The 22,020-nt window shown below is 41.1% G+C and overlaps 1 protein-coding gene across 4 annotated transcripts in view; it reads left to right on the plus strand.

Annotated features, from left to right (window-relative positions):
* LOC126260848 (interaptin) overlaps positions 1-22,020 on the plus strand; it is a 212,946-nt gene that overhangs the window by 47,463 nt on the left and 143,463 nt on the right. The window contains exon 1 of one of the 4 annotated variants that reach the window (XM_049958258.1): positions 3,304-3,351. The exons of the other annotated variants lie outside the window; for them this stretch is intronic. Within the exon in view, the coding sequence (XP_049814215.1) occupies positions 3,319-3,351 (33 nt within the window). The 5' untranslated portion in view covers positions 3,304-3,318. Of the gene's footprint in view, positions 1-3,303; positions 3,352-22,020 lie in introns of those variants that run through there. 4 annotated transcript variants of the gene reach the window in all.

Consider the following 22,020-nt stretch of genomic DNA (forward strand, 5'->3'; position numbering starts at 1 on the left):
TACTGAATGCTCTGTGTTCTCCATGTAGCTTTATGTTGTTTTTTGTTTTCTTATTTTGAAATTATGAAAGAGAGAAGGTTAGGTCCATCACATGGTGTGTACCCAACTCCCACGACCCTAAGAAGTATCAGTAATCTCTGTCACCATTTATAAATTCTGTTTTCACTTCACAGCAGCAAAAATCAAGGCTGTAGGCTGCCAACCTGCAATAAAGACTGGAGCTGTTGTTGTCGTAGCAGCATTCACTTTCAGCACAACAGTCTTGGCTTCATGTCAAGGTACTGCAGCTTTCTTTCCATGTCAACATGGTCGTGCAAGAGGAGGCAGATGTCAGCAGCAAACTCAAGGTCTTCCAATTGCTCAATCAGTCCCCATTGTACCTCTCTCTCTTCTTCTTCTTCTTCTTCTTCTTCTCCTCCTCTACCACTTTCCTCATCACTTCGTCTAGCACCAGTAAAAACATAGTTGGAGATGAAACGCATCTGCGATAAACTCCAGATTTAACTGGAAGGGCTATGAATGACTCAGCGTGTGTAGTTATTGTCAGTCTCCCTGATATATGTTACTATATCTTCTTCCATATTGTGCACTTTATCAAAGATTTCCACATATGATGTCTCATAATAGAGATGAAGGTCTTTTCAAAGTCTTACAAAAATAAACTGAAGACTAGTGGTGAATTCATTTCATTGTTCGATAATAACTCTAAAGCATGTTTATTTGTCTATACAAGAATGGTTACTTCTAAAACTGGCTTGCTCGTTTCTTATCTCCCTGTTGAGAATTATCTGCAGCAACATTTTACTTGGAATTTTAAGCAAGGTATTTTTCCTGCAATTATGGCAGCTGGTTTATGTCTTCTGTTTTGGGAAATGAAGAATCCCTCTCTCCAAATTCCAGATCTTTATCAAAAGCGGGTGAAGAAAATGAGTGTTTGGGTCAGTGTTCAGAAACTCTGGTGCAGTGTTATATGTAGAGCCATGCATCGTGCCACATTTACCTGCTTGAGCCTGGCTGCAGCCAACCACTCCGTCCTGCTGTCTGCACCATGACAGAGTGCGCAAGCCGCGATGTGAGGCCTGTGGCTCACCAGGTACCCGGTCGAGCCCGGGCATCAACAAGCGTTGGTGCAACAGGGAAACTGGCAGTGCTGGGAAGGCGGGATTGACTAGCCACACACAAGCGGATTTGCTTTCTGAATCGTCTGCACTCCTTTGAGAATTGTGGAAGTTCGATATGCTTCGAAAAGGGTGTTCTTGAGCCTTTATAACGAAAAATAATGCATAATGTAAAATTATGGCTGTAACACACAAAAGTATGTACAGTAACATGGAAGTAATTGAATTCAAAGCAGATGGTTTAGGTAAGCTTATCCATTATTGGTGTTACAAAGCCTGTGATTGTTTGTCCAATGTAAATATGTAAAACTGCAACCAGTCACTTTTTTGAAATGGTTATTTATTCATTCGATGAACTGGATCTTGAACCATTTCACGCACATCTTCAGGTAGGGTGCAGGACATTACATAGCTAGTTCAAGCATAATGCTGGATGCTGGCTCTGTGGCAAAAAGGCAGAGCATGATTTAATGCATTGATATTAGTATTGTTTATCTGCCAGTTTGGTTCCAAAATTTAGTTTTTTACTTACTGTGACAGTATAAGCAGCTTTTGTTGGCCCCAACTGGCCATCACAGTGGAATCAGACAGAGGGATATTAATGACAAAAGACGCTCATACCGTCACAGTAAGTACAAAACTAAATTTTGTAACCAAATTGGCAGATAAACAATACTCATGGTGATGCATTAAAGTATGTTACCATCTGAAGATGAGCATGAAAAGGTTCAAAAATTGATTCATGGAATGAGTAAATAACTTTTTCATTAAAGTAACTGGTTACAATTTTATGTGGTTTATCAGTGGTTTAATAGCCTAATGCTTTACATTTCGCATGTATCACATCAGGAGGACTGAGGAAGCTTTTGCACCAGGAGTATGTCTAGTATGCAATATTAAAGTATTGTACACTTTTCTGTTAGTCCAAAAGTTTTTGTTGTGGAATTGACTGACGCAACCCTTCCTTGGAATTCGTTGAGGAGGATCAGCCTGCTTTGCATGTGATATAACTTTGAAATCAGTAACTAGAGAAGATAAAGACAGTCTCAGATTGCTTTTACTGTGAAGTTTCTTCCTGAATTTATTTCTTATATACCTGTAAGAAGGAAAAGCTATTTCACATGTATATATGGACAAGACAGGTAATAAACGTATTGTCACTTTATGTGATAGCATTGAAAACTCTGTCTTTAAGCTTAACGAGAAACTTGTCGGTGACAATGATTTATTTTTTTGTAACTTAGTCACTGGAAGTTTCAACTAGCTGCTCATTGCAGTTTACATTTCATTTGGATTCCAGCAAGTCCAACTGACTGCAGATCCAGTTGTTATTACCAGATGGAGCAGGGAAATTGTGTTTGAAATTTATTGAAATCCCTTCAAATGTTCCTTAACTTTACTCTTCACGTTTTCATTCCACGTAAGATGAATTTCTACTAGGAAATCGTGAAAGGTATCAAAGCAGTCAGTTTGATAGGAGTTTAGACAGATTTCCTGAACCGAAACTTTTTTATTGAATGATTTGTATGGTATTGCACATTCCACAGGATTCTGTTTGGTCCGTGAAGTAATAAATTTCAGCTGTCAATTTTTTAACAAAATATCTGTGAAATAAGCTACAGACTTTGTCTTGGGAATGGAGTAGGTGGGGAGACAAAGATAAACGTCATACAATACAAGAACAATTCTTCTGTGATACAACCATCTTACGTCTGTGTCAGTCAATAAAAACTTTTAAATACTTAGGTTATTGCTGCAGAAATTCACTAATTAATAGGATGACCATTAATAAACTAACCATTTTCACTGCATCGTAAGGTACAGGTGTTTGTCACATGTACCTACACAATAAGTTGATTTAATAATTACTAGCTATGGTTCAGATTTAAGTAACCATCTTGTTGCTGATGTTAGAGCCATCAGTTATTTTAATATAAGACTGGAGGTGAAGTAGTGTGTCATTAAATACTGTACAAATTAAAAAAGTGCTTGCAAACTGGCCACAGAGGTTTCGTTTTGTGCCCGCAACAATGTGATGCCTTGCAGGCACGTGAATTGATGAGTAGCTGAGCCGCATGGGGCTCTGGGCAGACTCAGGTTCTGGCAGGCCACCACACTGCCCAGTGGGCCCCGGTGCAGCTTGGCTAGCTGACCAGGTAGCACAAGCAGAGGTTTGCCTGGCAGTCAAGGCTACGGTCCCATGCAGGCTGCGCAGGATCGGTGCACGTCTCAGGTTATCTGCCACTGGGACCTTACCATTTTTCAGCTGCTTGATTGTTTTTTTGATTTCTTCCTTTGAAGGTGGTACTGAACTAATCATATTTTCTACCATTTCACAATCACCTTCATCTTCGTGTTCTCCTTCTTGTTCATACTCTCCCTCATCATCTCTATTCTCCACCTCCATTTAAGTGCTCATGCCATCCTGAAAACTGTATGTCATTGTTGGTAAGGAGATGCCTTTGTTTGCTCCTTAAAAGTCAACTTTCTTTTTGATGAGAGTCCTTGTGACGTTGTAGAGACCTATTCATGTTGCTGACACCAGCTGCCATCTCGGCCTTCACAGCCAGTTCAGAGACCCACACACTTTTTCGCCCCCATATCTTAAGCTTTATATTCCTCTTGTAATTCTGGAGCTGTGTCTTGCTGCTTTTCAATTTTAGTTTTACTTCTGTCTGTTGTTTGACACAATTATGGGTTATTTCTGATATCCATTCCTTTCTTCTTGGTTTCGTAAATCCAACCATTTTTGCAGCTGTGCCTATAAGGGATTTTTTCACATTCTCCAGTGTTCATCAGTGTGTCTTCTTCATCTGATGTCAAACTGGTTTTGCAGTTGTGGTTTGAACTCGTGGCTGCTTATTTCATTTTTCTGGCTTTCCAACATAAAATCTCCTCTTTTGAGTGTGGAAAAGTTTTCTCTTAGTGGCTGTCTTGCTGTGAACATACACAGCTAAAAGATGGCGATCACGACCCATGAATACTCCCCTTCAGTTTCTCATAGCTGAGGGATGTTCTCCACTTTCTGCTAAAAGCTAGATGGTCAGTTTGATTCTGAGTGTGAAGAGTTGGAGACACCCAAGATATTTTATGACATTATTTATGTGCCACCAGCAATTGGATCGTTACTGGCACAGAAATCCACGAAGTTCTCCGTTATTATTCATGTTGCACACTCCAGGTTCTCTGTTCACTTGCCCCAGTCCAAGATTAAATGTTCACATCTTTGCATTAAAATCACCCATCATAAATAAAATATTTTTCCTGCTGGTGTTCCGGATTGTTTCCCGGATTTCCACATGGAAGTTGGCTTTCAACTTCTTCACTAGCTGCTTTAGTTGGTGCATAACATTGCACTACTGAGATGTTTCTCAATCTTCCCTAGAATCTTCCAGGAGAATTCTTAAAGCTACAGGCATCCTGTTTATCAAGCTGTTCCTCATTATTTACTTAGGAGCAATCACACTCCCTTCACATGTCTTATCACTATTTGGCTTTCCAGAATATGGAAATGTATGCACACTCAAGGACTTCATTTCTCCAAATTCATTCCATCTCACTTAGCTTATGCCCAGGATGTCAAGTCTGTATCTCTCTGCCACTATTCTAACAAGGGGAGGCCGCCAATTGTGAAATTCAGATTCGATTCATACTGTGCATAATAAAAGCTCATGGCCAGATGTGTAATGTGGCAAAGCACCAAGATGCACTTCTCAGCTGTTGTCGAGAAAAATCGACAGGTAAAAGAAACCGTTGCGGTGAAATACTCTCTACGATTGATGACTTTCTGCTGCGTCGTGGCGCAGCGGTAAGCGCTCAGGTTCGTAATCCAAAGGTCACCGGATCGAATCTCGCGACATGCAACTTTTTTTTTATTTTGCAATTGTCTTCTCCGATTTTTGACGAAATGATACGATACGCGTGATATGCATCAAACCTGACGAACGATAGAACAATTTTTTCAGAATGTCAATCAGGTGTGTTTCCCAACAGATAATTGAAAAAACAATTGTTCTTGTAAAAACGCATCGTTTATCAGATGTGCTCGATGTCGTGCTGTTTTCTGCTTTCCATGTTTCTATGATAACTAGCACTCTGGTTTGTGTGATACTCCAGCTACTTCTGGTCACTAATTGTTAATTATGTGCGATTGTATACCGAACTTTTCAATAAATTGTATCCACTTCAATACTATTTATGATATTGTGTTTTATTTCAAGTTTTATTTTTCCACGACAAACGACTTTCAACAACTTATTATATGCATAATTGTTGCAACTGATTGCCGGGAATTATATATATATCGTAGAGAGTATTTCACCGCAACGGTTTCTTTTAACTGTCGATTTTCTCGACAACGGCTGAGAAGTGCATCTTGGTGGTGCTTTGCCACATTACACCACTGGCCATGAGCTTTTATTATGCACAGTATGAATCGAATCTGAATTTCACAATTGGCGGCCTCCCCTTGTAAGTTGTGATAGTTTCCCAGCTTGGTATAAGGTTTGTACAGTTTAGACTCTGATAATCGTATCCTCTTTCATGTCAGATGTTGTCGTTGGTAGGCGCCACATTTCACCAGTTTTGCTCAATACCACCATGGACATGTCATACCTCCCCTTACCCACATCTCACCTTCTTCTATTGCCAACTCTGTGATGCAGGTCAGAACCTGATTCTCAACATTGAAATCATGCAGTTTTCTTATAGGTGCCCAAGGAAAACATTTTGGCCTCACCGTTGACCAGAACTGACATGAAAGGTGTCATAAAGGTAATGAATGAAACCACCCTTTTGTATCTAGCAACATTTTCAAAGATTTTTGCAGTTGAAAGTGGCAATTTGCTGTGCAGTGTGCAATAGGATGGCATCCTTGACAATCTTAGACACCCTCCAGCAGCTTAGCATTTGTTTGCAGGGTGTGGGCTTGGCGACTCCAGGTTCCTAAGCTGGGGACTGGTAAGCAACTCCAGTCCTCTGTTACCATAAGCTCTAGGCATGCTTCAGTGACCATCATAAGTCGCAGCAGTGGAACGTTATATGTCTTGGAGAAAACAGATTGAACCTTTTAGAAGGTCTCCCCTTTCTATATTCGCAAGGCATTTGAGAGCATTGGTAGTCCCTAAAAAGTGTCAAATGACTCTGTACTGAAACATTTCTAGGTAAAACTGCTAATTCAAACCAAGTATCTAAGCTTCTGGGCTGCAAGGCTGTAGGTGAGTACCCAGTCAAGGCTGAATTGCATAACACCTTTTGCAAAGGTGTGATTACCTGCTCCAATATAATGGCGATGGACCTTCTGGAGTTACTTTAAGAATGGAAAAATATGGGCATCACAGAAGTGCAGAATTATATGAGGAAAGTCGATGCCACATTGGAAAAGTATAGAACATTTATTGTAACGTTCAGTGCTTCAGAATTACCTGAACACATCCTTGTGGGCTATATCTTTTTTACGGTTTCTCCATTTGTTCCTAACACAATGTGATGCTTCAGTTTTCAAAGATTTGGCCATGTCACTGTGGGATGTAATGGGAGGGCTGTGTGTGGAAATAGTGGAGGCTTAGCTCATCCATTTCCTCCAAAATGCTTAAACTGTTCCGGGGACTACCCAGTATGGAGCAGAAAGTATGAGGTTTATGACGAGGAAAGGAAAACTCAGGAGTTGAAAGTCACAAGACGCATACCCTATTGTGAAGCTAAATAAGCTTTCAAAGCTATGCAATCTCTGGTTTTGACTACTTCTTTTGCACCAGCCCTTAAGAAACCAATTGCAAAGTGTGATGCCTCCACACACACTCAGACCACAGATTCACATACGAGCACATGCACTTGCCGGTGTACGTAGGGGGAAAAGTACACTTGAACCAAAAGTCATTCGGAAGCCATCGGCAGTGGGCTTACAACCTTAGCCACGTACCGCTGCATGCCATCGGAAGCCTATTAAGTTGTCCCCTCAACCCAGGCAACCAACTCCTCCCATAAATAAGGAAAAACATTCTTCAAAAATTGGTTCAAAGTCAAAGAAAATGGTAGTTAAACCTTCAGATCGGTGAGCTCTCTCTGTCTCAGATGGGGACTCTACTCCTGAAGATAAGATTTTTCAGTTGGAGGAACCGGAGAGCCAGGCACAGGCTAACGTTCCCCCAGACTTCCTGGGTAAATCACCACTTCTGAGGGAGAAAGATGGGACTTGTTGTTGTTGTTGTTGTTGTTGTTGTTGTCTTCAGTCCTGAGACTGGTTTGATGCAGCCCTCTATGCTACCCTACCCTGTGCAAGCTTCATCATCTCCCAGTACTTACTGCAGCCCACATCCTTCTGAATGTGCTTAGTGTATTCATCTCTTGGTGTCCCTCTATGATTTTTACCCTCCACGCAGCCCTCCAATGCTAAATTTGTGATCCCTTGATGCCTCAGAACATGTCCTACTAACCGGTCCCTCCTTTTTGTCAAGTTGTGCCACATACTCCTCCCCAATCCTATTCAATACTTCATCATTAGTTATGTGATCTACCCATCTAATCTTCAGCATTCTTCTGTAGCACCACATTTCGAAAGCTTCTATTCTCTTCTTGTCCAAACTATTTATCGTCCATGTTTCACTTCCATACATGGCTACACTCCATACAAATACTTTCAGAAACGAGTTCCTGACACTTAAATCAATACTCGATGTTAACAAATTTCTCTTCTTCAGAAACACTTTCCTTGCCATTGCCAGTCTACATTTTATATCCTCTCTACTTCGACCATCATCAGTTATTTTGCTCCCCAAATAGCAAAACTCCTTTACTACTTTAAGTGTCTCATTTCTAATTTAATTCCCTCAGCATCACCCGACTTAATTCAACTACAGTCCATTGTCCTCGTTTTGCTTTTGTTGATGTTCATCTTATATCCTCCTTTCAAGACACTGTCCATTCCGTTCAACTGCTCTTCCAAGTCCTTTGCTGTCTCTGACAGAATTACAATGTCATTGGCAAACCTCAAAGTTTTTATTTCTTCTCCATGGATTTTAATACCTACTCCGAATTTTTCTTTTGTTTCCTTTACTGCTTCCTCAGTATACAGATTGAATGGCATCGGGGAGAGGCTACAACCCTGTCTCACTCCCTTCCCAACCACTGCTTCCCTTTCATGTCCCTCGACTCTTATAACTGCCCCCTGGTTTCTGTACAAATTGTAAATAGCCTTTCGCTCCCTGTATTTTACCCCTGCCACCTTTAGAATTTGAAAGAGAGTATTCCTGTCAACATTGTCAAAAGCTTTCTCTAAGTCTACAAATGCTAGAAACATAGGTTTGCCTTTTCTTAATCTTTCTTCTAAGATAAGTCGTAAGGTTAGTATTGCCTCACGTGTTCCAATATTTCTACGGAATCCAAACTGATCTTCCCCGAGGTCGGCTTCTACCAGTTTTTCGATTCGTCTGTAAAGAATTCGTGTTAGTATTTTGCAGTTGTGACTTATTAAACTGATAGTTCGGTAATTTTCACATCTGTCAACACCTGCTTTCCTTGGGATTGGAAGTATTATATTCTTCTTGAAGTCTGAGGGAATTTCGCCTGTCTCATACATCTTGCTCACCAGATGGTAGAGTTTTGTCAGAACTGGCTCTCCCAAGGCCGTCAATAGTTCTAATGGAATGTTGTCTACTCCCGGGGCCTTGTTTCGACTCGGGTCTTTCGGTGCTCTGTCAAACTCTTCACGCAGCATCGTATCTCCCATTTCATCTTCATCTACATCCTCTTTCATTTCCATAATATTGTCCTCAAGCACATCGCCCTTGTATAGACCCTCTATATACTCCTTCCACCTCTCTGCTTTCCCTTCTTTGCTTAGAACTGGGTTTCCATCTGAGCTCTTGATATTCATACAAGATGGGACTAACCATCGCTAAACAGTGCTCCCCAAGGGACTTCTGTGTTGAAATGGAATTTAAATGGATACTGATCACATTTGGCAGAATTATATCTCCTGATTCAGGAGAAATCATTCTGCATCTGCCTGCAAGAAACTCATTTTGTTTTCATTGATGACAGATGCCACCCTCTTGTGTCCCTCCTAACATGGCCGTGCAATCAGTTTCCATGAAAGTCCTAGCATCAATTAATATCACAGTGTGTACTTTATTTCTTCCACCTCATGATCCTTGGATGCAGACGCACTGACTGAACTTTCCATGCCCATTCCTCCTTGTTGGGGACTTCAGAGCACACAATGTGCTGTGGGGCTCTGCTGTCACTAGCTCCAGGAGTTGAATTATCTAGCAACTCATCCATTCTGAGAATATCTGCCTTTTAAACATGAGTCAGATGACACACTTTTCCACAGCTACAGAGTCTTTTTCAGCCATTGACCTCTGTTTTTGCTCCCCAACTATTGCAAACTTGGTTCATTGGGAAGTGGCTACAGATTTACATTTTAATGACCACTTCCCAGTGTTGATCGTCTGCCAACTTGTACAGTGGTCGACAGGAGACCATGAAGATGGATGATTCAAAGAGCAAATTGGTTGCTGTACAGTTGACAGGCTATTTCTGAACAAAACGATTGTGCACAGGAGATGGTGGCCCACATCAACTGTGAGATCCAACAGACGGCCGACTGCCGCAGAGTCCATTCCCAGTTTAGCAACCAGCTCAGATGATGACCTGTACTTCAGTGAAATGACAACTGTCAATTGGCAATTAGAGCCAAATGAACGGCTCTATGGAACTTAAAACACCATCCCACTACAGAAAACTTTCATACCTTCAGAACTGCAAGAGCACATGCGAGGCGCGTGATAAGAGTGGAAGATGATTTTCTGAAAGGAATTTACTACTTCCATTAATCGATCCACTGCCATTGCAGAAGTTTGGAGCTCAATAATGCAGATTTCAGGCGAGGGCAGTACACATGCTGTTACAGGCTCGCTGAGAAATGAGGTCTTGGTGGACATACCTAAAGACATTGGTAATGTTGTAGCTGAACACTTTTTATAGTCACCTAGCCATCCAGATAAGCTTCTGCAGTTCAGGTTTTCCATAGGACTGCGGAAATGGGGAAGCTCCATTTCTTCTCATGTAATATGGAAGTCTACAATCTTTCATTCTCCATTTGGGAACTGGAATCAGCTCTGTCTGCATTCAGAGACACTGCTCCAGGACCTGATGAGATTCATTGTCGTGCTCCATCATCGGTGCCCTGAAGTGGGGCAGCTCCTCTCTTGTTTCAATCTGAACCGATTTGATTGACAGTGCCCCACAACTTTGAAGGAGGAAATACTAATTCCATTGAAGGAGGAAATACTAATTCCATTCTGAAACCAGGCAAGGACCATAGCGCCCCTAACAGGTATCGGAATGTCGCCCTTACCAGTTGTATGGGTAAGACTCTTGAAAGCATGATCAACTGCTGCCTTGTCTGGCTGCTCAAATCCCAAGGTCATCCAGGCCACTCCCAGTGCAGTTTCAGGCACTACCGTTCCACCCTTGACAATTTAATTGTACTGGAGACGGTCATACAGGAGTCCTCCTTGTGCTAAAACAATTTGGTTGGTTTGTTTTTTGACCTTGAAAAAGCATATGACACTGCTTGGAGGTACATCATCCTTCACCAACTTCATGAATGGGGCTTACATGGAGCGTCTGCCACCTCTTCCGTGAGGACTGGCACCTTCGATATCGCATTGGTGATGCCTTGTCTGACTGCTATGTTCAAGAGAATGGGATCCCCCGAGGCAGTATACTGTCACATTGTTTGCCATTGCTATCAATGGCATTTCCTCCGCAATCAGGAGCCCAGTCAAATACTCTTTGTTTGTGGATGACTTGGCAATGTTCTGCTCTTCCTCCAATCTTACATAGATGATGAGGCAGCTATAGCGGACCTTTAGGATGCTGGAAACCCGGGCCAAGACACTGGTTTTTGGCTCTCATCAGAGAAGATTAAATTTGTCAATTTTAACCATGCTTGTTGAAGTTTAACCAACCAATGCACACAATGGGGGACAATATTTTGTGTTTTCAGGAAACTTTGCACTTTTTGGGTTTGTTATTTGACTCGAAATTAACTTGGCTCCCACACCTGAAATACCTACGAACGAAGGGCTTCTAGTCATTGAATATTTTGAAATGGCTTAGGGGAAAATAATGGGGAGCTGACAGGTCCTGCCTCCTGCAGTTTTGTAGGGCATTTATTTGATCATGTTTAGATTATAACAGTGTGGTCTATGGCTCAGCCTGTATTTCCTACCTCAAGATGTTGGATGCTTTCCACCATGAGGGCATTCGGATATTGACTACAGTCTTTCGGACCAGCCCACTTCAGTGTGCGCGCTCGCTGAGGCTGGTGCACCACTGCTCTGTATTCGGTGACATATCCTTTTGGCTCGACAGGCACTGAAAATTTCAGCATCACACAGTCATTGGCATTTAATGCAGTGGTTGAACACAAGTTTGAATGGCTGTTCAGAAATCAGCCCCATGTGACCAAGCTATTAAGGATATGTGCCGCTGTCTGTCTCAGGGATCTGGATCTATCAGACCTCTGAATACACAACCAGGGATGGAACGCGTTGCTGCCTTGGTGTCTTCAGAGGCCCAAAGTGATTTTAAGCTTGATGCAGTGCAAGAAAACTTGTACTCCAGATTACATTTTTACAACTTTTTCTTCCATTTTGGGTACATACCACAGTTTCATCGTTGTTTATAGAGATGGATCCCAGCAAGAGAATGTCCTTGGTTGTTTCGCTGTTTTCCTGATAGGGTTTTCTAAGTGTGTCTTCCGGAACAATTTACAAATTATGATGAGAATTTATATGGCATTATGACGGCACTGTAGAAGATTCACATAGTGCACTACGAGAACTTCACCAAATGTACCCATTAGACCAATTGATTCAGCTCATCCGTAACTCCTTACAGCAGCTGCAATTCCATGGCAAGGAGGTGATATTTCGCAGGGTACCTAGCCACGTCAGGATACAGGGAAATGTCATGGCTGAAAAAAACAGCCAAGGAAGCATATTGGGATGGTGTTGTCCATCATGTTGCACATTGTGATCTCATTTTCTGAAAGACGTGTCATATGTCAGTGGGAGACTAAATTATTGAAGATGACTGAAAAGAAAATGCGGTTGCTCAAATCGACTACTCAGGCTCGGCAGATTTTGTGTCGGCTTTACTGCTGGAAAGAGGTTCTGCTTACCAAGCTGCGCATCAGTCATAGCCCTGTAACACATGGCTTCCTCCTCCGGTGGGAGGCTCCACCGCTCTGTGACTAGGTATGTGATGTACCACTTTCATTTCAGCATATTTTGGCAACGTGTCTTATATACTGACCTCAGGGCAGCCCTAGTCTCGATGAAGATCTGCCCACCAGCCTTGCTGATACTAATTTCAGTGTTGAAGTAATGGTGATATTTTGTGAACTGTCAGGCCTCAGCCCTAAATTGGTGTGCATGGGAAGCCGACTTTAATGCATTATAAACTTCTCTGTATGTGTGGACAGCCCTCATCCCCACCCATGAGATTGGCCTGCTGAATTTTCTTCAGGGCACTGATGACCATGATGTTGAGCACTCCTCACATAAAATCATCATAATAGTGCTGACAACCCAGACATTTCAACCCATCTCTAAGGACATCATAGACTGCAGCCCTAGTGAATGTGATCACACCCCTTTGGAGTATAGTGGGACCACAAGTTTTGTTTTGATATACTTGGTGGAACCACTAGGGACCATTCATAACCATCGATGAAATTTGAACATTATCTGAAGCAGAAAAGGGTGTTTATGACTTTTCATGCTGTCCTGTGGCATGTACATGGGGCAGTGCAACAGTGATACACACATGAATGAAAAGGCAAAAGATCTCTCCAAGACCGCCAGTTTGGTAACGCACTCTATCATCCATGCACATTTTTTGGTCATACAGATATGTCCCTGTGTAGACACACCTACCTACAGATACCTAGGTGCCTGCGGGATAGAGAAGCCTTCACAACTAGTGCCTGCTGCTCACATGCAAAATCAGAGGGGTATCAAAAGAGTTGCCTATCCTGCCGACACATGGGTATTGGCAGATGGGTGTCTGTACAGGGAAATTTTTAAAGAGCCCAACAAAGGTGTGTGGGTGACACTGAGGGTGTTGTCGAACTGGGGAGGCAGGAGGTCTTAGAGGGAACCTTTGCCATTCTATTCACACGTGTACGTGTTGCGTCCCCACTCACTGTGCGCATCTCACAGGAAGGTGCAGTAGAGAAGAGACGGAAAAGTATAAATATCCTTATCTGCTTCAGACCTCAATCAAATTTTGTCAGATGATTTTGAACAGGCCAAAGCTACCTTCCAGACAAATTACTTCTGAAAAGATCCGATCACAAAGTTTATGTTCTTGTTCAACAATTTCCATTTCTCAGAAACAGTTTGTTATTTCCAGTCTGCGTTTCTACTATCTATCGGCTTCTGTCAGTGCCTTTGCTGCCCAAATAGCAAAACCAATAGCTCTCATCCTGTAATCTAACCCCCTCATTTCCTAATGTAATAACCTCTGCACTGCCTGATTTAATTTGACTACAGTCCATCACCACTTTTTATTTTTGTTGTTCATCTTGTAACATCTTTTCAAGGTACTATCCAGTTCATTGGAAATGGAAATGAGCGTTTGGCGTCATTGGCCGGGAGGCCCCTGGCGGGGCTGGTCCAGCCGCCGTGGTGCAGGTCTTGTTACATTTGATGCCACATTGGGTGATCTGCACGCCAGATGGGGATGAAATGATGATGAAGACCACACAACACCCAGTCCCTGAGCAGAGAAAATTCCCCGACCCAGCCGGGAATTGAACCTGGGCCCGTAGGACGACAGTCCATCACGCTGATCCCTCAGCTATTGGGTCAGATCCAGTCCATTCAACTGCTTCCAAATATTTTGATAGATTTACTGTGTCATCGGCAAAACCTCCGAAGTATTTTTGTCTCTTCCTGGATGTTAATTCTCATTCCAAATTTCTCCTTGTTTTCCTTTGCAGCTTGCTCAGTGTACAGATGAAATGATGTTGGTGATAGGTTAAAACTCTGTCTGGCCTTCTTTTTAGCGTCTTCTTCCCTTTCCTGTAGGTGCTTAAAATGGCTGTCTGATTTCTGTAAAAGTTGTAGATAACCTTTCACTCCTTGCATTTTGTCCCTGCTGACTTCCATTTCAAAGAGTGTATTTCAGTCATCATTGTAAAAAGCTTTTTTCTAAATTTACAATTGTTATAAATTTTTCTTTGCCTTTTTTCAGTTTGTCTTCTAAGATAAGTCGTAGTGTCATGTATTCAAGATTTCCACTGAACACAAAATGTTCTTCCGCAGAGTTATCTTTCATCAGATTTTCCAGTCTTTTGTAAATAATTTGTGACTTTATTTGGTTCAGTTGTATTTATACCAGGCTTCTTGAAGTTTGTCTCCTATATCTGGCATACCAGATGTGATAGTTTTGTCCTGGTTAGTTCTCCTAAGTGTCTCAATAATTCCAAAGGAATGCTAGGAGCTCAAAGTGCCGTGTTTTGACTTAAGCCTTTCAGTTCTCTACTATGTCATCTCCCATTCGTCTACTCCATCTTCCCCACTTTCTGATACTCACTTTTCAGCCATAACTTCCAGTTTTTTAGTAGCCCTGGTTTCCCATCTGAGCCCTTAATATTCACACAGGTTTCTCTCTCTTTTTCCAAAGGTGTGCCTAATTTCTTCTATAGGCATCATCTATGTTTTCTATAGTCATGCATGATTCTACAGCTGTAGCAATCCCCACTTTGTCAATTTACATCTTCTGTCTGTCTAATTCTTTAGATGTGTATGTTCCCTTTTTGACTACTTCATTTGCTATTTGTGTTCTCTGTACGTCAGTTAAATTTAGCATCTTGTGTGTTATCTGTAAGTTACCGAGCTCCCATCTCCATAATTTCCTACCTTCTTACAGTTTGTTTAGTTCCATTTTGCATTTTATAACCAACAAATTATAATAAGCCCACATCCACTGCTGGAAATGTTCTGCAGTTATTCACACAAACAACATTGTAAGTATGATCAAATTTTGAAAAAGGAAATCCATCCTCCATTTGTTCTGGCCAAACCAGATCATCAGATTCCAAACCTCACCATCACTGAGCAAACTGAAATGTGTTAAGTATATACCTCAGAATGCCTGAAGCTGTATCTGCTGGCAATGCTTTCATGCCAAAAACATGTGAAGGCAGTGTTTCTGGTAGTATTAAAATTACCAGCAGAAGTACTGCCGTTTATAAAATACATAAGAATGATTAGAGTGTGATCAGAAGAGTACCTGCTGAAGATAGACACACAGTTACATTATTATCTGTGTTGTTTTACTTTTTCCAGTTTGAGTTTCAGCTTGTTAAAATTCCTTTGGCAGAATCTACACTTACCATCTGCATAAAATATTGTCATGCTATGAACATGTGTCCAGCCTTGGAGCACCAAATTTTTATTTAAAATCACTTTTGAAAATACCTCTGCAAATATTTTCACTAATATTTAGTTCAAGGCACTTCTGTTGTGAAAAAAATACATACATTTTGTGTGTGCGCAGATCAGAACTTAAGTACCAACTAACACTTTCACAGCTGGAGTAGTGGCTTTCTTGCTTTGGAAATGATTCAGTGTGTCCTTCACTAAGTCTCTGTCATAATCCAGTATTCTGTGAGGGCTGCTGGAATGCTTTTTTTCCTTTATCTTTGAGGAAGATATTGCTCTTTAATTTGTAGATCAAAATTTGCCCTTTGTTTGAGGTACATTATGAAAAACATAGGTGTAGTGTCTTAAAACAAACTCAACCTTATGAAATTCTAAAGGAAAATGACTTGTAGGTGAAAAATGGTGATGAGACACTCTTCTTTTCTCTCCACATCAGCCTTCTCAGTGCACTGAAAAATTGTTTATGCTTGGCATAATGCAGTGCTTAAAACTCTGAAAGATCTGCTGCTTATTATTTGCCAATAAATGTCTGCCTGAAAATTGACATTGGCACATTCTTTCCTATAAAAGAATGAAATTCCATTCCTAATATGTAGAACATCTGTCAGAATTTGCTATGTTTATACTTACACTCGAACAAAAATCATTTGGAAAAATAGGATTTACATTCAAAATATTCCCCTTTCGACTACTTGTTACATTACTATTTCAGAACTCTACAAGTATTTAATGTGTCTGCCTTTGTGATTACATGAGTAACCAGTATTCCAGGAACAGGTCAATTTCTCGTCAGTGTACACTACTACAAAATAAAAAAATAAAAAAAAACAACACCTGGAAGCAAGTGACAAAGGCATGCCATACTTGTACGGAACACTATAAGAAGGCAATTAATGCAGTGATCAAACACGCGGTGCTGCAGACAAACCAAAACCAAGAAACTGTGTTATTAGCTGTGGAATGTTGGGAGTTTCGCAGTAGGTGTTCATCTCCAGAGCCAGTAGCAGCGAGTTTGGTGTGGCATACAGAGCTCTGTCTGTGTCTGCAACATTGATAGTATGCTGCGACTGTGTGGAAATGAACCACTTGTGCAATTTACAGAGTTGGAGTGTGGGTGTACAGTAGTGCATCTGTGGTAGGCTATGTGGTCCAACAGTAGAACTGTGCTACACCTGGGGTGAGAGGTCACCACAGTGCATTGATGTTGTCAGTGGTCAGCAGAAGATGCACATGCCCATCAGCTGGGGTTTGCACGCTGGTGCTGCACAGATACAAGCCAAGAGTGTCACATCCTACAAAATGCCATAATGGACTGCACTGCTATTTTACAACAAATTAGTGATACTGTTGCTCTGGGGGTATCAGTGTGAACCAATGGCAACCACTACATGAAGGACCACTGTGAACCTGTGTAACATTAGGTTGTCATCTGCTTACGGCCCAACATTGGGCAGTCTGCCTCCTGTGGTGTCATGATTGGTTCTCATAGAAGCATGACTGGAGACTTGGATAACCATATCTTGCAATAGCCATCCTCTTCTGGTGATCATAGACATATCATTGAACAGTGCACAATACATTCAAAACATGATTCAAACCATCGTGCTGCAATACATGCACCGAAAAGGCGATGCACCGAAAAGGCAATGTGCTTTTCCGACATGATAATTCACATCCACGTGTACCATGCCCCCAACTGCTCTCCAAGGTGTACCTGCCCAGCATGATCCACGGATCTGTCCCCCATTGAACATGTTTAGGGCTAGATGAAATGTCATCTTACATGGCCTGCAAGACTGAAGGAAATTTGGCCCATTGAAGATACCAGGTGGAAATTTCATGCCAGGCCATTCTGCAAGACTACATTCGTCACTTCTACATTGTCTTGATGGGAGAATTGCAGCCTGCATTGCTGCAAAAGTGGGTATACAGGGCACTAGTGCTGACATTTTGTATGCCCTGTTGACTGTGCTCAGATGCATATGGCTCTGTCGATGTGATTGTTTATTGTATATGCCCTCAACTGTGTCAGTAAAATTTCCCTCAGCTGGAAAGTCGAATCTATGGTGTTCTTTTTTCATTTTCCAGTTGTTTATAAGGATGTCCACTATCCCTCGGTGCCTTGCATTTATGGTCTTTACACTCAGAAATATTAACTTATGTTTCCCTCCCTCATTCAAGTGCTTTTGCACACCAGTTATTAACACAACATCCAGTGTATCACCCCATGTTGCTTCCACATACAACATTGTTCACTGCAACAAAGAATTTTGTGGTTTGACTAAGAACAACATGAAGCAGAGACAAAAACATGAGTAGATGCAGGGTGTCAGGTACAAACCTATTCCAACTCTTAATTCACATTTGACGAAAGTGTTGGTTACCACATTGTTCGAGCAAAAGATTCTGTCTAAAATTTAATTTTGGGTCTCTTCATTAAACCATTATATAATCCATCTGAAACCTTCTGATGTATCCAGGCCTTTCCCATATGTTTAACACCCTTTCATAATACTGAAACCAAGTGTTGGCAATCATTAAATTGTACCCTGTGCAAAATTCCACCAAGCACATTTTTCTTTCATTTCTTCCCCTTAGTACATCTTCTCCCACTGTTTTTCTTTCTTTTTTTCCTGCTGTTGATTTACAGTCCCCTATCCCTTAATGATCTAAATAATTTTTTTTCTCATAAATTTTCACAATATCTTCATCTGCGAACCTAAGTGGTGCACAGACTTGTTCTGCTGTGGTGGTAGTTGGTTTTGTGTGTATCTTTGCTATGATTATGTTGTTAACTGTGCTGTTCATAGTACCTAACCACACTCATAATCTTACTCGCTATTAGATCTACTCCGCCAGTAATCCTATTTGGTGTACTTACATGACCAAATACTTGTTCTTTCTTCCACTGCACATTCTAATTTCCATGATATCGAACTTCAGCATGTCTGTTTCTCTTTTCAGATTCTCTAACCTACCTACCTGGGTTACACAAGCTCAACTTTGAACTCTCCCCTAGAACGCCCAGCAGAGGTCAATTGTCCGCTATTACCTTTAACATTGCTTTTATTATTTTTTTCTGTGTGTAGTAATTATGTGTGCACATTTTTACTTTAAACTTAAATTTTGTTTTTATGGTACACAACAACAAAAAAGTGACACTATGCACATTATATGACAATAGGTTACAATTGTTATAGAATTGCTTAGCTATTCACTAATTATGCTTCTATACAGTAGAAAATTAGTAGTGTTTTACTAGACACATTTATGAAGAACTCTGTATGTTTAGAGATCCCCAACTTCACTATTTTTCATATACTTTCACTTAGACATGAACCACATGCAAATTTTTCATGTGTGAAACAATTATCTGTAAATTTTATTTTTCTTGTTCAATCCAACTTGTTAAGTTTTTTGTTTAGCACATTTAGATGTTGGCAGCAAATATGGATGGAGTTTGAAAGTGCTGGGAGGTGAGGATTCTAGATTAATGCCACTAATTCTTCTACAGCTTTCATAATAAAAGATCATTGAGAGATGGTAGAGCCAGTAATCAACTTGTACAAGTGTGGGCATTAACCATAGCTGTATCTAGAATGCGATAGAAAACAGGTATGAGCCACCACCTCATACTGGCTTCTACACATTTGGTCTACCACTTCTGTGCCGATTTTGGTGGTGTTATAAAAATTGACAATATCTCGAGTGGTGGGTTTTTTGCAGCCTCACTAGCTGGCACACTAGAGTGCATAGAACTATGAACAAGTAAATGAGTAATGTCATCAGTCTTGTAAATAATACTTGAATGAAGTACATTGTGTCCTTTTGTCACAAGTGGCGGCACTTCCCTTCTAGTCCTGTTCTAAGTGCTAACAATGCTTGTATTCTTCGTTTTCAGATGTGTTGTCAACTTGAGAGAAGTGAAGAAATTGTGTGATGTAATTTCCCCCCCCCCCCTCCCCCTTAAGGAAGGTCCATGAGACATGGTGTAATATGATCACCCTGGCTGGTATCCACAGGTCTCATTTCATCTTTCCTCAGATAAGGAAAACCATTTACAATATATCTGACTTATGAGTGTGTGAGGAGCCAGCACCTCATTTATCACTTCAGCAAGGCCGTGGATGTGATAGCATTCCATTACAGTTACAAGTCGAACTGTTAGTGACCACACATGTGCACAAAAACTATTAAACACAACATTGTACAAAGTTCGTCATTGTTGGTTAACAAAAGTGCCAAATAAACCAGGTAAAATGCATTTTTTTAGAAGCTGTCAATTTACTGCCGCTGGGAACCAATGGTAAATATATAATTGTTTTAAAAATTTTCAGTTACAATGCAAAATGTTTAATGCAAATTAAACCACCTGTTAAACAGGTGTTAAAAGTAATGAAATCGCAAAAACATGGCTTTTTAAACAATGAAGGAATTCACATCTCAAAATAAAAACATCTTCAGTTCACCTCTGCCAGGCGTTAGTGATCTAATTTTGCCCTCTCCGACCTATAAAACGGTTTTTTTTTTATTTTTTTTTTTTTTTTTTTTTTTTTTTTTTTTTTTTTTTTTTTTTTTATGACAACTTCCTTCCGAGTAGTTGCTGTTTCGAAGACCCAAATGGGGGACTATTTTACTCCGGAATATTTTACCCGAAAGGAGCTATTCGCAGTTAAACCACTAGTAAAGCTGTATCCCCTCAGGAAAAATAATTTTAGCTTCCTCTTTCTTCCAACTTTTTGTAGTATGAATGTGCAAATCCATATTGGTAACTACTATACAGGGTGACTGTGCTAAATGGGGACAAACTGCAGGAAATTATCCCCGATAAGATAAAGAGAACAAAAGTCATATTGACATACGGCTCGAAATGCGTGGTATTTATGCTGTGTGGTATATTTATTAATTCATCAGGACTGTCCAGTACAGTGCAGTGCACAAAATTCTGTGACGATACTGCCATTAGTATTTGAAGTGATCCTCGGGCCTCGGAGCATGCCTGAACAAGACACAGCAGCAACTGATGACGATGTTCAAATGTGATAACCTATAACCAAATGGCATCACAGGCAACATGAATGTGTTGTTGTAGTGCCCGCACATCAGGTATGGGTTGTGCATGCACAACTCTTTTCAGGTGGCCCCACAGGTATAAATCTAAAAAGTTGCAGTCCAGAGACCAGACAGGCCATGTAACTGGACCAACTTACCCTGTCCATAAGCTGGGATAGGTGTCATCAAGATGCCACTGGATAGAAATTCACATGTGAGTTGGAGTACCAATGTATAGTAGCTATATTACACTTCATATCATGAAAAACACTACTTCCAGCAGGCAGGCAGGATAACTCGCAGGAAGTGCAGATGTGCCTTACCTTTGAGGCCTTGTGGAAGGATGACTGGTTTCAAGAGGTGGTTCCCAATATTTCCTGCCCACACATTGAGGCTGAACCAGTGCTGATGGTTTCCTGCCACCATACCATGGGGATTCTCAACAGCCCACCGTTGGTGTTACGAAGGTTGATGATATCGCCCCTCACCTTCTGTGAATAGCACAGATGATATAAATCCCAGCAACACTGATGGCCTGTGCGACAAACCATCACCATGGAGGCAGGTCCGTAGGTAATAAGGCCTGCACGTATAGTAAATGACATGGGTAATGGCGCTTGTCATGGGGGACGTTGCACTCGGTTGTTTGGCTTACCTCATGCTGGCAGGCCACCCGCTTGGTGGCGAGATCAGGGTCGCATTCTACAGCATTCAACACCTGTTCCTCCAAAGCCTGTGTATGTACCAGGCACAATTGTCTTTCATTGTTACCCATGCCTGTATATAAGCCTGTCTTACAAAAACGATGAATCACCATTGAAAACACTTTATGGTGCAATTGCTGTTGGCAGGTATACTTTGCTGGTGCAGTTGTGCTGTTGTCCACCCATTGCCGTACGTGCATCCGCACCTGTGTCAGTCAGCATCAGCAATGAAGTGGATTACCCATAGTACTGATGTCTGAGCATGCTGCTGTCATGGACAGCATTACTGCATTCTTGATCGTGGAGCTAAAACCCTAGTTCAGACAGAACACATTTCTGGCCATATATCCATATGATCTTTCATCCTCCTCAGTCTTTTGAGGATAGTTTCCTGCAGTTTGGTCCCATTTAGTAAAATCAACCTTTGTAGACTATTAAGCATCTGTGTTTAACACATACCAGTAATGTTTACTAAGTCTGGATCACAAACATCTTCCTATGAAGGTAACATGAAAACATTCTGATATGTACCACGAGACATTAAAATGTGGATAAGCAGATCTGAAAATTGTTGGCAGAGTGAAGCTACTGTCAGGAATGAAAAAGAAACCTCAAGCTGTGTGCAAACTGTTCTTACACCAGACATTTTAATGTCTCCTGAACCTGTTTCCTCAAAATGGCAGG

Source organism: Schistocerca nitens, chromosome 5, assembly GCF_023898315.1.
Source record: "Schistocerca nitens isolate TAMUIC-IGC-003100 chromosome 5, iqSchNite1.1, whole genome shotgun sequence".
NCBI lineage: Eukaryota > Metazoa > Arthropoda > Insecta > Orthoptera > Acrididae > Schistocerca > Schistocerca nitens.